This window comes from Phaseolus vulgaris, chromosome 1 (assembly GCF_051622355.1).
Source record: "Phaseolus vulgaris cultivar YP4 chromosome 1, ASM5162235v1, whole genome shotgun sequence".
Taxonomy (NCBI): Eukaryota; Viridiplantae; Streptophyta; class Magnoliopsida; order Fabales; family Fabaceae; genus Phaseolus; species Phaseolus vulgaris.
Genome location: NC_143498.1, coordinates 18276216 through 18290311, shown reverse-complemented (window position 1 = coordinate 18290311; position 14096 = coordinate 18276216). Strand labels below are relative to the sequence as shown.

Below are 14096 nucleotides of genomic sequence, written 5' to 3'. Positions count from 1 at the left end.
GCTTGGGCCCCCACTTGGGCTTGGGCTTCTTGGGCTTAGGCCTCCATTTTAAGAACACTAATAGGAAGAACTTCAAATGTTTTGGTCCTTAGACCATTCCTCTTATTGATGACATCTTTATTTGCTTGTTGGGATGACCCTTCAAGTTTAGCATCCTTGGTCATCTTTAAGTGTTTTTGGGTCACATCAGTACTTGTATAACCTGGAGAGGTTTGTGTACTCATATAGCTTGGAGAAGTTTATGTACTCGTATAACCAAGAGAGGTTTGTATACTTGTATAACTTGGAGAGGTTTGTGTACTTAGATAACTTGGAGATGCTGGTGTACTAGCTTTGTAATCTTTTCTGATTAGTGGAACCTCTTAAACAATTTGTTTAGGGAGAACTGGACGTAAAGAGTTTAAGGTGAACCAATATAAAAATCTATTGTGTTGTATTTTTCTCTTTGCTATTAGACTACCTTGTGTGTTCTTTATTTGCTACAAATGGACTTTATCCATTCAAACCCCCCTTTTTGGAGTCAATTATGTCAACATATTTCTTGCTCGATATTAACTAGAGTATTTTTAGCCAATAGTAAAGAAGCTATTTTTTAGTACATGTGAATTATATTTTTATTATTAGTATCTATTTTCATTTTTGTTGTTGATGTTAATAATGATTTTTTTTTATAATCTAACACCAATGTTATTTTTTTTGTCAATAATTTGTTAGCATTTTTATCTGCTTATGAAAACTTTCAACAAACATTAACTAAGTTTTTTTTACCAATGTAACCTTGGAGAATTTTTCAACCGACATTGATAGAAAAGCTAGTAAAAACAAGATTTAATTACCTTATTCGTCCCTACATTTGGGGTCAATATTCAATTTAGTACCGCGGTTTTTAAAAAAAATCAATTTGGTCCCTGTATTTTTTTAAATGTATCCAAATTGGTCTTTTCCGTCAAGTCTCACCTAACGGCGTCAGGTGTTGCTTACATGGCAGAGAGAGAACGTCTATTTGAGATAAAGAGTGTTTATGTGGGAGAGAGAGTGTGTTTATGTGGAGAGAGGTGAGATTGAGAGTTATTATTATTATTATTATTATTGTTATTATTATTATTACTACCATTGTTACTATTATTATTATTATTATTGTTATTTTTATTACTATTATTATTATTATTATTATTAATAATATTATTATAATAATTATTAATAATATTATTATAATAATTATTAATAATATTAATATTATTTTTCTTAATATTAATATTATTTTTATTAATATTAATATTATTTTTATTAATATTAATATTATTTTTATTAATATTAATATTATTTTTATTTTTATTTTTATTTTTATTATTATTAATATTAATATTAATTTTCTTAATATTAATATTAATATTAATTTTCTTAATATTAATATTAATTTTCTTAATATTATTATTATTACTATTTTTAATAATAATAATAATAATAATAGCAGTAGTAATAATAATAATAATATTAAGAAAAATAATTAATATTATTAATAATTATAATAATAGTAATAAAAATAACAATAATAATAATAATAATAATTATAATAATAATACAACAGTAGTAGTAGTAATGATAATAATAATAATAATAATAATAGTAATAATAATAATAATAACAATAATAATAATAATAATAATAATAATAATAATAATAATTCTCAATTTCACCTCTCTTCACATAATCACTATCTCTGCCATATAAACATTCTCTCTCTGCCACGTAAGCAACACCTGATGCCCTTAGGAGGAACTTAACGTAAAGGACCAATTTGGATACATTTTAAAAAACATAGGGACCAAATTGATTCTTTTTAAAAACCACGGTACTAAATTGAATATTGACTCCAAATATAAGGATGAATAAGCTAATTAAATCTAAAAACAATTAACAATGTTCTACAAATTGATTATAGTAGATATTAACTAAAAGTAATCTCGATGAATCTAAATTGACAAAAAAACTCTACCCATATGAATTTAAATTTTTTTAACAAATTTTGACTGAAAAATAATATAAAACAAGATCAACTAAAAAATAATTAATATTAATATTTTTATTTACTTATAATTATTTAATATTTTTACATTTAATAGTAATTGAAATACTTTATTTAAAGAAGAAAATTAAAATTCAATAAATTACAACTTTATCAAAAAAGAATATAATAATTTAAAATAAGATTAGCTTAATTTCAATTTATATAAAAGTCTTAAAAATTATGAATTTTCCTATTGAAACCTAAGGTAAGACATGTCTCCCAAATAACTTCTTTACAAATCACCATTATGTTTTTCACTATTGAAAAATACATCTAAAAACCAAAGTCATTGTCACCTCTCAAAAATAGTATTTAAATATTAAAATAACTTACAAATTAATCCATTGCATTAATTTAACAATAAACACCTTACATGATTTTTTTTTTTCCTAAAATCACTTGTTTACAAATTTGCTAAATTAATGTTTTAACTAAAAAAAACTAAAATTACAAATAAATAAATTATATTTTTTAAAATTTTAAATATAACCATAAATTTGTATATACTTATATAATATTTTTAAAACAACAAATTTACACAAAATTATCTTATATTTTATTATTTAAAAATTTGTAAAAATCAAAATAAATTTGTAAACTTATATTTTACATATTTTAAAAAAATTAAAAATATACTTGAATAAACTTTCCTCATAAATTCATAATAACATATCCCAATACAAACAAAAATCACTCTAAATTCACTTCCTCAAATTTTAACATATTCTTTCTCAATCTTTGACACTCTTGTCTCAATTCAAATACAATTTCTTCCAATCCATACACAACGAAACACTCTTAAAAGAAATTCATTGAGTTGTTTTTAACGAAAGCTAAATGGGTACTTTTAATAATAATTGAATTAAAAAAAGTACTTAAATACTTAGTTGAAATAAGTTATTAAGTGATAATTTTTTTCGATATTTTTTCTAATGCTTTATTTTTATAATTTTATTATTAAGTAAAATTTATTGAAAATCGTAATTTTTGTGAAACGTAGTACTCATCCAGCTGGTCTCTCTTCTTGCTTATAGAGACGACAGTAAGATTCAATTATGATTTACAATAAATTCTAACCAATAATAGAGAAAATATTAAAACCATGAGATGGAGTATTGCGAATATTTCTCTTTTCAATTTTACATTTAGATTTAATATAAAGTGAATGGACGCACTAATATTTAGATTATGAACTGCATTAATACTAATGATTAAAACATCTAACACTTTTGGTAATTATAATTTAAATTAATGTAAGATTAATAACTGATTGAAAGGATCATGTGTGTTGTTCATGCAAACAGGATATCAGTTTTCCCCTTAAAATCTTCTCTTTCCATTAAAGTTGTCAGTTACAGACAACAGGTCCAACATAATCTGCTTTGTTTTGCTTCAATCTTTTTCGTTCTTAGTATTTCTTCCAACACATAAATGGGTGATTACTCCAACCCCCACTTCCTTTTCTCTTTTCTCTGCATCCACACACTCTCATTCTCACTTCTCTTTATCTTTTTATGTTTCCATTAATCTCTACTGCTTTCATTTTGCAGCAAAAGCAATCCTTTTGAGCAACAAATGTTTCGGACAAGAACAAATCTGGGTTACACGTTCATCCCCCACCATGCAACAATTTATCAACGGGTTAGTTAGCGTAATTAACTTCGTTGTTGTTCCATACTAGTAAAATTGTACTCCCTCTCCATTTATAGTCAATTTAAAACTTTTATTTCATTGACAATTTAGGAAAAATACTAAGAAATTAGTAAATTTTAATATAATTTATTATGTGAATTTAGTTTTTTTTATTCCTGTAATGAGAATGGAGGTAGTGATAATATGAGTGATAGCAGGTATTTATATGGTTGTGGGTACTGATATACATGATTTCTTGTTCTTTCTTAGTTCTATTAGTGGCCATAAAACACAATAAGCTTCAAATGATACGAGTTAAGTTAGGTGAACTTGGTTGAAGTTTTCCCTTTCTATGAGTATTTGTTTATTGATGAGATCTAGTTGTGGCACTTCTTGTTTGTGCTTTATGAAAGAGGTTAGAGAAGCATTTGTTTACTTTTAAGAGCGAATTACACTCACGTTTCATGTGATTTCTTCAAATTGCCCACGATATCTCTACTTTTTTAACGTTTACAATAACTTCTCTTAGAGAAGTGTGTAATGTGTTTTTTGATACCTCACACTGTAATGCATTTGAAACATCTAAGAAATGGTACTGTAGGAGTTAAAAAGATGAATATGTGTAATCTCCTCAAGATACCACAAGAGGTGTTAGGGTAATTTGTGTTTTTATCTTTTTTTTTTTTCTCTGTTGGGTTTGTTTTGAACCTTCAAATCTTGTCAATGTGATCTTTTTGCTAAGAATAGTTAGTTTTTCGGCCATGAATTTTAAATTTTCAGGAAGAAAATAGACCTCAAGGGGAAGGCTGTAACTTCCTTGAATTCAAATTCAAAGAGGGCAAATTTGTTTGCTGCAAAAAAGGAGAGAATCAGGCTGCCAACATATAGTGATGATTTTGGAGGTAACAAATATCACATCAGTGAATTTCTGAGCCACCCTAGTGGAATTGCAGCCGTTTTAAACACAAAGGCCTTGCAATCGTTTCAATCTCTTGATGCCAACACATACAGGTTTGCCACCTCCTTAATTCTGTTTTGGTGGCTTGAGTTGTTCTTCCAATGGTTTGGCTTATGCAAATATTGTTACTCATCTAGATCGTGACATAAAAATTAGTATACATCTGTAATCAAATAATTATTCTTGTATGTGTAGATGTGAACTGCCTAAACTTCAATTTTTAAACTTTGAAGCTGCCCCATTGCTGGATCTGCGAGTTACCTCAACGGATGAAGATTGCTTGGTTGAGATGCTTTCTTGTAAGGTCTGACCCCGTCCTCCCTAACCCAAAAATAACAAAAATGTTTTGTTCATGATTAAGTGTGAGCTTTAATTTTTAGACTTCTTTTCAATAAACAGAAACACAACACAACCGGGCAATAGAAACAAAGCAATAAGAGATAACAATAAGAGCTAATACATAGATTCTGCCCTCCTTGCCTAAGCCACCAATTCACTCCTAAAATTTGGTTATGCCTCTTCATTATCTTCCCTCTCCGTATTCATATTTCCTTCTCTCTCTCTCTCACCCTCTCCCCATCATTTAACAATTCCCCTCTCCAGTACATTGCTGTCACATGCTCTCATAAACCTCGGCCAACACTCCTGCTCATGCTCTCTTGCCCCTCTTATCTTATACATGTGTCAAAGACCCATCAACTATTTCACTATCTACTCCCAGATTAATGAGTGATTATATTAATCAAGTGTAGTTCAACAACTAGATTTCTTAAAGTAAATTTTCTAGCAGCTATCAGACAGTACAAGTAAGGAAGTGCTTGATACTGGTGTCCACAAATGCTATGTGTGTGAGAGAGAATCAACGAAATATACACCAAATAGTAAAGTTTCTTAATTTCTAGTTTGTAAGCACCTTTCGAAAACTTTAGTTAATAATATTCCTCAAGCACACATATTAATTGTTGTATAGTTCCACTACATCTAAAACGAAGCCAAAGTTTTTCGTTGACCATTTCATGCACTCAAAGTTACGAAGATAGCTATACTCATGTGTGGTTTAAATTATTTATAATTAGTATATATACATGTCTTTATGTAGTTAATAAAAATAACATAGGAACCTCTAAAACATTAAAAACAAAACGAAAGAGAGTTTTGAGAGATGAGTTGTAAAGAAAGGTGGTGTGAGATTATTTGAGAGTTTTTATAATAATCTTTTATCAATAAAATTGATTGTTTTCTCTCAATTTTATTTGTGCTATTATCCCATTTTTCCCAACAAGTGGTACTAGAGCTTAGGTTGAAGTTTTGGGGGGTGTGATTGTGTGTTGAGATAAAATCTGGTGAGAGACGACCACATTAGCTACCACGCAAGCGTAAAACCATTATCACCTCATTGTCATGTTTCATCTTGTCAACTCATTGTCCCTTTTAAATTGTCTTTTTAAAGTATGTATTTTCCCTGTTAATTTTTTTTCTTAAGTTTAGCCCTACGATATTATTTTTCTTCTTCGCAACGGAGAATCAACGATTCATTTGGTGATATGATTAGGCTCACTGCCAACAACTACACACTTTGGAAGCAAGGATGGAGAATCTCCTTAATTGAAAATATTACTATGATCCTATAGAGCATGAAGGTAAGAATCCTAATCCTACTAAAGATGTAGAGTGGAAAAAGATGAACAGGAAGCACATGGTTTGATTCGACAATTGATCGATCATAGTGTATTTCAACACATGTCTCATGAAACTAGTGCTTGTACTTTTTGGAAGAAGCTAGAGGATATGTATCAATCTAAGACCACAGAAAATAAAGCTCTCCTAATAAGAAAGTTTATGAATATGAAGTGGAACTTCAATAGCAGACAAACTAGTGAATTTTAGAACCTAGCAAACCAATATTTTAGAATGGAGTTAAATCTTGACGATGAATTTCAAACCCTTTTACTTCGTAGTTCTCTTCCTAGTTCTCTTCCTGATAATTGGGAGACTTTAGGAGTCACCCTCAACAATTCGACTTTTGGAGGAAAACTCACCATGTTTACTGTGACGGATGGTTTGTTCAATGAGGAAGGTAGGCGAAAGGACAACAATGTAAACAATGAGGACGCCTTTTTCATTGAAGGTAGGGGGAGATAATTAAGGGAAAATCAAAGTAGGGGTAAGGTAAAAGCAAAAGTTGGGGTAAGCCAATACATAGAAGGGGCAGGTTAGTAGAAGGATGGAAACTGAGTTGTTACTATTGTTGGATGAAAGGTCATTTTAAAAGGGATTGTTGAAGGTTGTGAAGGGAGCAAGATTCAAAGAGTTCCTAAGCACACAAGGATGAAGAGATACAAGTCATAGTTGTTGAAAAGATGGTTGCATTTGCCGTTCAAGAAGAATTATGCATAGTGGTGTGAAGTGGAGAAGTTGAGTGGACAATAGATATTGCCGCTTCTTGCCATGCCATTCCTAGAAGAGACATCTTCACATCATGAGACCGATGAATTTGGCACTGTGAAGATGGACAACACTAGTGTTAATAAGACTGTGAGTATTGACGATGTTCAAATAATAATAGACGTTGGGTGTAGAGTTACTCTGAAGGATGTTTGATATATGTCAGAAGATCTTCAATTGAATCTACTTTCAAGATGAACTCTTGATCAATGAGGTTTCTGAAAATCGCTTCCGCAATAGAACATGTAAAGTGTTGAAAGGAGTTACGGCTCAAGGAAAACTTTATGGTAGCTTATACAAAACTTGAGTAAAAATCAACTTAGAAAGCACCAATGTAGTGGAAGAAGAGTAGTAGGATTTGTGGCACCAAAGATTTGGTCACACATGAGTTGATCACTATTAAGGATATGAAAAGTCATCTTTGTAATCATTGTTTGTATGGTAAACAACGAAGAATTTGTTTAAGCTCCTCATCTGTAAGAAGATTAGAATTATTGAGTTTGTTCACTTTTATATATGCGGTCCCTTGAAGATGGAATCACTAGATCGTAACAAGTATTTTCTAACTTTTATTGAAGATGCTTTTAGAAAGATTTGTGTATTTTTTGAGGATCAAGGATCAGGTATTAGAAAATTTCTTGCAATTTTATGCCATGGTATAATGTGAGATAGGAAAGAAGTTGTTGAGACAACGGAGCAGAGTGTACTTCTAAGGAGTTCAATGCCTACTGCAAGAGATATGACATTCAACATGAGAAGACAATATCATGTACACCTCAACACAATGGTGTAGTATAAAGTCTTAACTGAATCATCATGGAGTGTGCTAGAAGCATGTTAAGTATGGCTAAGCCGCCTAAGACATTTTGGGGAGAGGTTGTTCGCACTGCCTGTCACTTATTAAATAGATCACCATTAGTTCCTTTGAATTTTGGGACTCCAGAGAAGATCTGGTATGGTAAGACCCCTCATGCTCACATTTAAAGGGATTCACATGTTTGACATTTGCACATTTATCCAAATAGTGAAGGCAAAAGCTTAAGGCAAGAACCATGCCAAGTATCTTCATTGGTTACAATGGAGATGAAAATTTTGGATATGGGTTATAGAACCCAAAGGAAAGGAAGGTATTCAAAAGTAGAGATGTGATATTCCTAGGAACCAGTTATATACACCTACATTGACTAAAAGTATAATAATTACATATTTTGTTTCAAATCTTACATAGGGATGTTCTTGAAGCTATGCAAGAGTATGCAAAAGAGATTGTTGAACCAGGTGAGGTTCAACAACCCGATGAAGAAAGATTAGAAAATGAAGATCTAAATAAACCTACATTGACTAAAAGTCTAATAATTACATATTTTGTTTCAAATCTTACAGGGATGTTCTTGAAGCTATTGAAGAGTAAGCAAAAGAGATTGTTGAACCAGGTTCAACAATCCGATGAAGAAAGATTAGAAAATGAAGCACCACCAAAACCTTATGAGTCAACGGAGGTCAACGAGAAGTAGGGTTCCATCCAAGACGTATACGAAATACACAATACATTCTTCCCACTGAAAAAGAAGAGCCGAAAGGATTAAAAAGAGTGTTGTCTCATCCAAACAAAGAGAAATTGTTGCAGGCTGCTATGCACAATCTTTGCAAAATAATTAGACAGATGACTTAGCTAAGATCCTGAAGAAAAGAAGGCGCTAAGGAATAAATGGGCTTTCAAGATTAAAGAAGATAGTATTGGAAGGGTCATGAAGCACAGGGCGTGACCGTGGTTAAAAGATTCTTCCAAAAGAAAGGAATCGATTTTGATGAAATCTTCTCAAATGTGGTAAAAATGACATTGGTGTGTGTCATGTTTGGATTGACTTCTAGTCTAGACTTAGAGTTTGAAGAAATGGATGTGAAGATTGTATTCCTTTATGTTGATGAAGAATATACATGCCACAACCAAAAGGATTTGAGGTTGCAGGAAAGAAGAACCTTGTATGGAAATTGAAGAAGAGTTTATATGGCCTTAAGAAAGCTTTAAGACAATAGTATTAGAAATTTGATTCTTTCATGATGAGTCAAGGATACAAAAGAATAACTATGGGGCAATGTGTCTACTTCCAAAAGCTCTTAGGAGGATATTTTGTTGCATTGCTACTATATGTGGACAACATGTTGATAGTCGGTAAGGATGCAACAAAGATAAAAACATATGAAAGGAAAACTTTTCAAGTCATTTGATATGAAAGACTTAGGACGAACTCAATAGATTCTTGGCATGCACATTTACAGGGATAGAAAAGTACACAAGTTGTGGCTGTCACAAGAGAAATTTATTCAGAGGTTAAATATGGAGAATACCAAGCCACTAAGCCAACCATTGGCTAATCACTCCAAGCTAATAAAGAGGTTGTGTCCCTCTTCTAAAGAGGAGATGGATGAAGTGTTAATAGTTACTTACTCTTTTGCAGTTGGAAGCATGATGTATGCGATAATGTGAATGAGACCTGATATAGCACATGTTGTTGGAGCAATGACCAGATACCTCTAAAATCTTTGAAAGGATCATTGTGAAGTAGTTAATTAGATTGGCACATCTAAGACATGTTTGTGTTACGGGGGAGTTGATCCAATCTTAGAGGTTGTATAGATGCAGACATGGTTGGGATTCTTGATGGTAGAAAATCTACATCGGGATACATATACACTTTTGCAAGTGAGTCATGTCTTGGCAATCAAGGATGTAGAAGTATGTTGCTTTATTCACAATAGAGGCAGCTAGAAAAGAAATATTATTGTGATGCTCGCTATTATTGGATTCGTGAGATGATGGATCAACAAGAGTTAAGTTTGATGAAGATTCACATAGAGAAGAATGCAATGGATATGCTTACGAAGGTGCTCACTATAGAAAAGCTAGAGTTGTGCAAAGACATTAGTGAAATGAATGTTAGATAATGACTTCCTAGATGTAGTTGGAGGGGGAGCATTGTTGTATGGTTCCACTACATCTAAAATGAAACCAATAGAAGAGTTTATTTCATGCTATCAAAGTTAGAAAGATAGCTATAGTTATGTGTGGTTTAAATTATTTATTAATTAGTACTTACACGTCTTTCTTTTAATAAAAACAACATCGGAACCTTTAAAACCTTACAAACAAAACAAAAGAGAGTTTTGAGAGATGAGTTGTCCAGAAGGGTAGTGTGAGATTATTTGAGAGTTTTTGTAACAAACTTTTATCATTAAAATTAATTATTTTCTCTCGATTTTATTTATACTGTCATCCCATTTTTTCCAACATTAATCAATGCCCTAAGAAATAATAGATGTATATAAACCTTAGTTTGATTGAACATGAGTCTTTGTAACATTCCTTTCGTTACTCATCCCATTTTAATTGTTTCATACTTTATTATTCAGTTTGAGGGTTCAGAAGTCGTGAAAGAGCAAAACCGCCACTTTTCAGGTAGTTAGTTATAATGTACTCTGTGTGCGTAGTTGTACTAGTTTTATAAATCCTCCCTTTGTGAAATTGAAATATAAAAAATGTTTATTTTCTATCAAAACCTTGTGCAAAGAAATTTATCTGTCTTCCGCTTAGTAGAGAGAAAACTGTTTCGTTCTCCTTATCATAAATTGAGGGTAAGACTCTCCACCACCTGGTGCTGAAAATGCTGGAAACGACTTATCAAGGGTGCTCAGACAGAAAATTATGGAATTTCTCCAGATATCAGGGGAGATTTACTTAGAACCTTTGATATTATTATATTTGTAAAAGCTAGTCTTTCATCACAATTTTCCGCTGAATTCAAGTTTATCTGAAATACATGTTTCATGAGACTTTTGTTTTTTCAGTGCTTTTAACAACTGTCCTGGTAGTTTGTTAATAACTCTATGTTTTGCAGCATTCATGGTAAACCATATGAAATGGGGTGGTGCTGGTGCCGAATCATATTTAGAAGTTGATGTTAAGTTGAATCTCACCCTTGAGGTTTGTCTTATCCTCATAAAATACATAAATATTACATATACTGTTACATCCATATTTGTTGGCTTTCCTGGAATATTAGAGTGGTAATCCTGTATGTTATGATGATTAAATTTGTTTTCGAGGACTATGAAGTCATGGATTGCCTTACTTCATGGAAATTATATTGTAGCCTTATAAGAAAGAAAGTCCAGGTATTCAGTTGAATTTTGTCATCAAAGTGAAATTTCTGGTTTGTTTCTTGTCTAAAAACTTATGAATTAAGTTGAGAGATTCCTTCTTTCTCAGTGATATTGCTCCACTGTTCATTTCTACGTAATGAAGGAGTCCTACTAACTCCAACATAATCATTGCTAATTCATTTTTTGTAGCTGCGTATTCATATGCTAAAAAGATCACTGGTTTAATCAAAATTAGTATCCATGACTATATTAACTTTAATTCAATTTGATATAACTGATTTTAGCTTTTCTTCTCATCATTAAAATAAAGATATCTCTCTGCAGATCTACACACAACCATTTACCATGATGCCTACTTCTGCTGTTGAGGGTCCGGGAAATATGTGAGTTACTTAGTAAATAGTTTTAATTTCGTCCTTTTAGATTGTGTACTCTGCATGGTCAAGTTGTTTTACGATATATTTGTACATTAAGTGTCTGTTGCTATAAATGCCATGCTAAACTCTTTTTAATATAGGTCTTTCTTTCACTAAGGTCTATGTACTTCATGTGAATTCGGAATATATTCAAAAGCAACTTATTGGAAATTGAGAGGTTCTAGAACACTAATATATAGTTAATGTGAGGGGTAGGACGTTATATTGCAGTTAAATATTGAGTTTTTTGTTGACTAAATTTAAGGAAAAATCATCAGACACTGTTTTTCTGATTGATGGCTTAGTTTCTCCTCCTCCTTACTTTTATGATGTAACCTTTGCCCTTTGTCAAACCCGTCTATCATGACGTAAAATTTTCACCTAAATAGTCTTTCTAATCTGCCAAGATGAACAATTCCTAATTTCAATTTTGACTTTACCAATTTATGATATTAGATAATGTAAATGTTGAGATTGAATTACTAGTTATTCTTCTGGATGTGCACAGAAGTTCTATTTTTGCTATGGATTCTGTTTATATAAATGATAAATAAGAACTCAGTTTATGCAAGGTGATGTCATATTCTGCAGTTAACTTATAGTAGATATTGGTTGTCTCTCTGGGTTACAAACCTGTAGCCTTATGGCAGAAACCTATTTTGTAATTTGGACTTGGCTGAGAAATTACAGATTGAGGTTTGAAGTGACAAGAATTTAAATCCTCTGGGAATTTTGGTGAATATCTCTTCTTTTCAACTTTGTATGCATGTGACATTTAATTTGTTTATGCTTTGTTTAAATCATTTTCTTTTAGAGGATGAACTTAGGGCCCTATTTAGGCTTATTTCAGTGGTTTATAACCTAGTTTAGCTTATTTCAATGTGCTTTAGTATTAAAACTTATGAATAAGTTTCATTATGTAAGAACTTTTTGAATAAGAAAGCAGCAAGTAGATCAAAGGAGGTGATTCTTTTTCTTCTTTTCTGTGTCTTCGCCTTGTACTCAGTATGTGCTCACCCTTGTCTATCACTTTGAAGACAAAATTAGTAACTCGCCATTTTGTTTAGGATGATTAATTTCTTTTGGCTATGCAACAGAATGATGCAGGCTTTGGTGGACAAGCTGGTGCCACTGCTACTTCAGCAGATGCTACAAGATTATCATGAATGGGTTGAAATGCAATCATACTCTCTTAAATCAGGATTCTAGGTATGGACTAGTTGCATGTACACAATTTTTAGATAGAGACAACAGAGAGAGAGAGGAAGAACAGTTGATGCTTAAGGGAAAAGGAGAGAGAATAGATTTCTGAGAGACCTTGGTTGAAATCTGTATCCATGTAAACAATACACTTCTAGTTAGTAACAGTGTCTCTTTCTCTGTTCTTTTTATTTAACAGTCACAATACATTCTATCTACTTAAGAATTATCGTTGTCGTAACACCACTGAGATGCAAAGATACAACCATAACGAATAACAGTATATAAATTAAAAATGATAAAAGCTTTCAAAATTTAGTGAGACAGTTGTATTTCTTAACTCAAGTATCAGATTCAGATTTTGGTTTTTTAGTTGTATTAATTTAGTCTCTTAACTTTTCTTCCTTACACTGATACTTCCATTCAAATTTTCGTACCAATTTTTTAAAAATTTTATCCACAATTATTAAAATTTTAATTTGGTCCTTTTTTAAAAATATGACGATGTTTTTTCTTCTATTAAATGGATAAAAGTGGCATTTATACCGTGTGAGGGTGATGGCAACGTCATTTTCATTCTGTACTCACTTTTCAATTACAACGTTTAAATATTAAAATAAATTATAGATTAATTTATTGTTTTTATTCAATAATATTATCTCAGCGTCACATCAATACTACATTGGATTCTTTTATACACAAAAATCAATTTTTAAAAAATAGGCCAAATTATAAGTTTTCATAATATTTGTTGTTTGATAGACAATCCATAAGTCAATTTATAAAGAATGAGAGCAAATAATAATTTTTAATGATTGTGAAACAAAATTGAAAAAATAGTGAAAGCAGAACAAGTCATTAAGAAACACGAGGCATGACAGGTGGAAATAGTGTATCAACTTTTTTTTTATGTCAAATACAAAATCATGTGTAGCTATGAAATTGTAGATAAAATGGAGAATAACATTTATGGTCTCGTGATGTCCATTCCGAAGCATTTCATCTTAAAAACTACAATATTATTAGATAGAGACTTGATTAAATGGTATACTTTTACAGGTAAATTATCGTTTTTATTAGACAACATAAATAATGTGTTCCCATTTTAACAACTTAAAAATCTCGGCCACAACTAATGAGCTACTAAAATGGTAATTAAGCTTTTGAGCCTAACTATTAAAAATAGGTTTGTTCATCTTCTTATGTAATAGATATT

The 14096-nt window shown here is 31.1% G+C and overlaps 1 protein-coding gene across 2 annotated transcripts; it reads left to right on the top strand.

Moving 5' to 3' along the window:
• Positions 1 to 3338: 3338 nt before the first annotated feature.
• Positions 3339 to 13071, top strand: LOC137813647 (DUF1997 family protein, putative (DUF1997)). Of its 2 annotated transcripts, none has more exons than XM_068616011.2 (8): positions 3339 to 3503; positions 3619 to 3709; positions 4481 to 4711; positions 4854 to 4962; positions 10515 to 10560; positions 11000 to 11085; positions 11589 to 11647; positions 12778 to 13071. In XM_068616011.2, exons 1-8 carry the CDS (start codon positions 3500 to 3502, stop codon positions 12887 to 12889), a joined length of 738 nt encoding a protein of 245 aa, XP_068472112.1. In that variant the 5' UTR covers positions 3339 to 3499; the 3' UTR covers positions 12890 to 13071. The 2 variants fall into 2 exon arrangements, with proteins under 2 accessions (XP_068472112.1, XP_090156947.1); XM_090300821.1 differs by having other exon boundaries at positions 3359 to 3503; positions 4892 to 4962.
• Positions 13072 to 14096: the final 1025 nt, after the last annotated feature.

What these genes read in the sequence shown, in the direction of transcription:
- LOC137813647 (XM_068616011.2), top strand. An exon ending in GCAAAACCGCCACTTTTCAG is followed by an intron (nt 10,561 to 10,999) that starts GTAGTTAGTTAT and finishes TATGTTTTGCAG; the next exon opens with CATTCATGGTAAACCATATG. An exon ending in GTTGAGGGTCCGGGAAATAT is followed by an intron (nt 11,648 to 12,777) that starts GTGAGTTACTTA and finishes GCTATGCAACAG; the next exon opens with AATGATGCAGGCTTTGGTGG.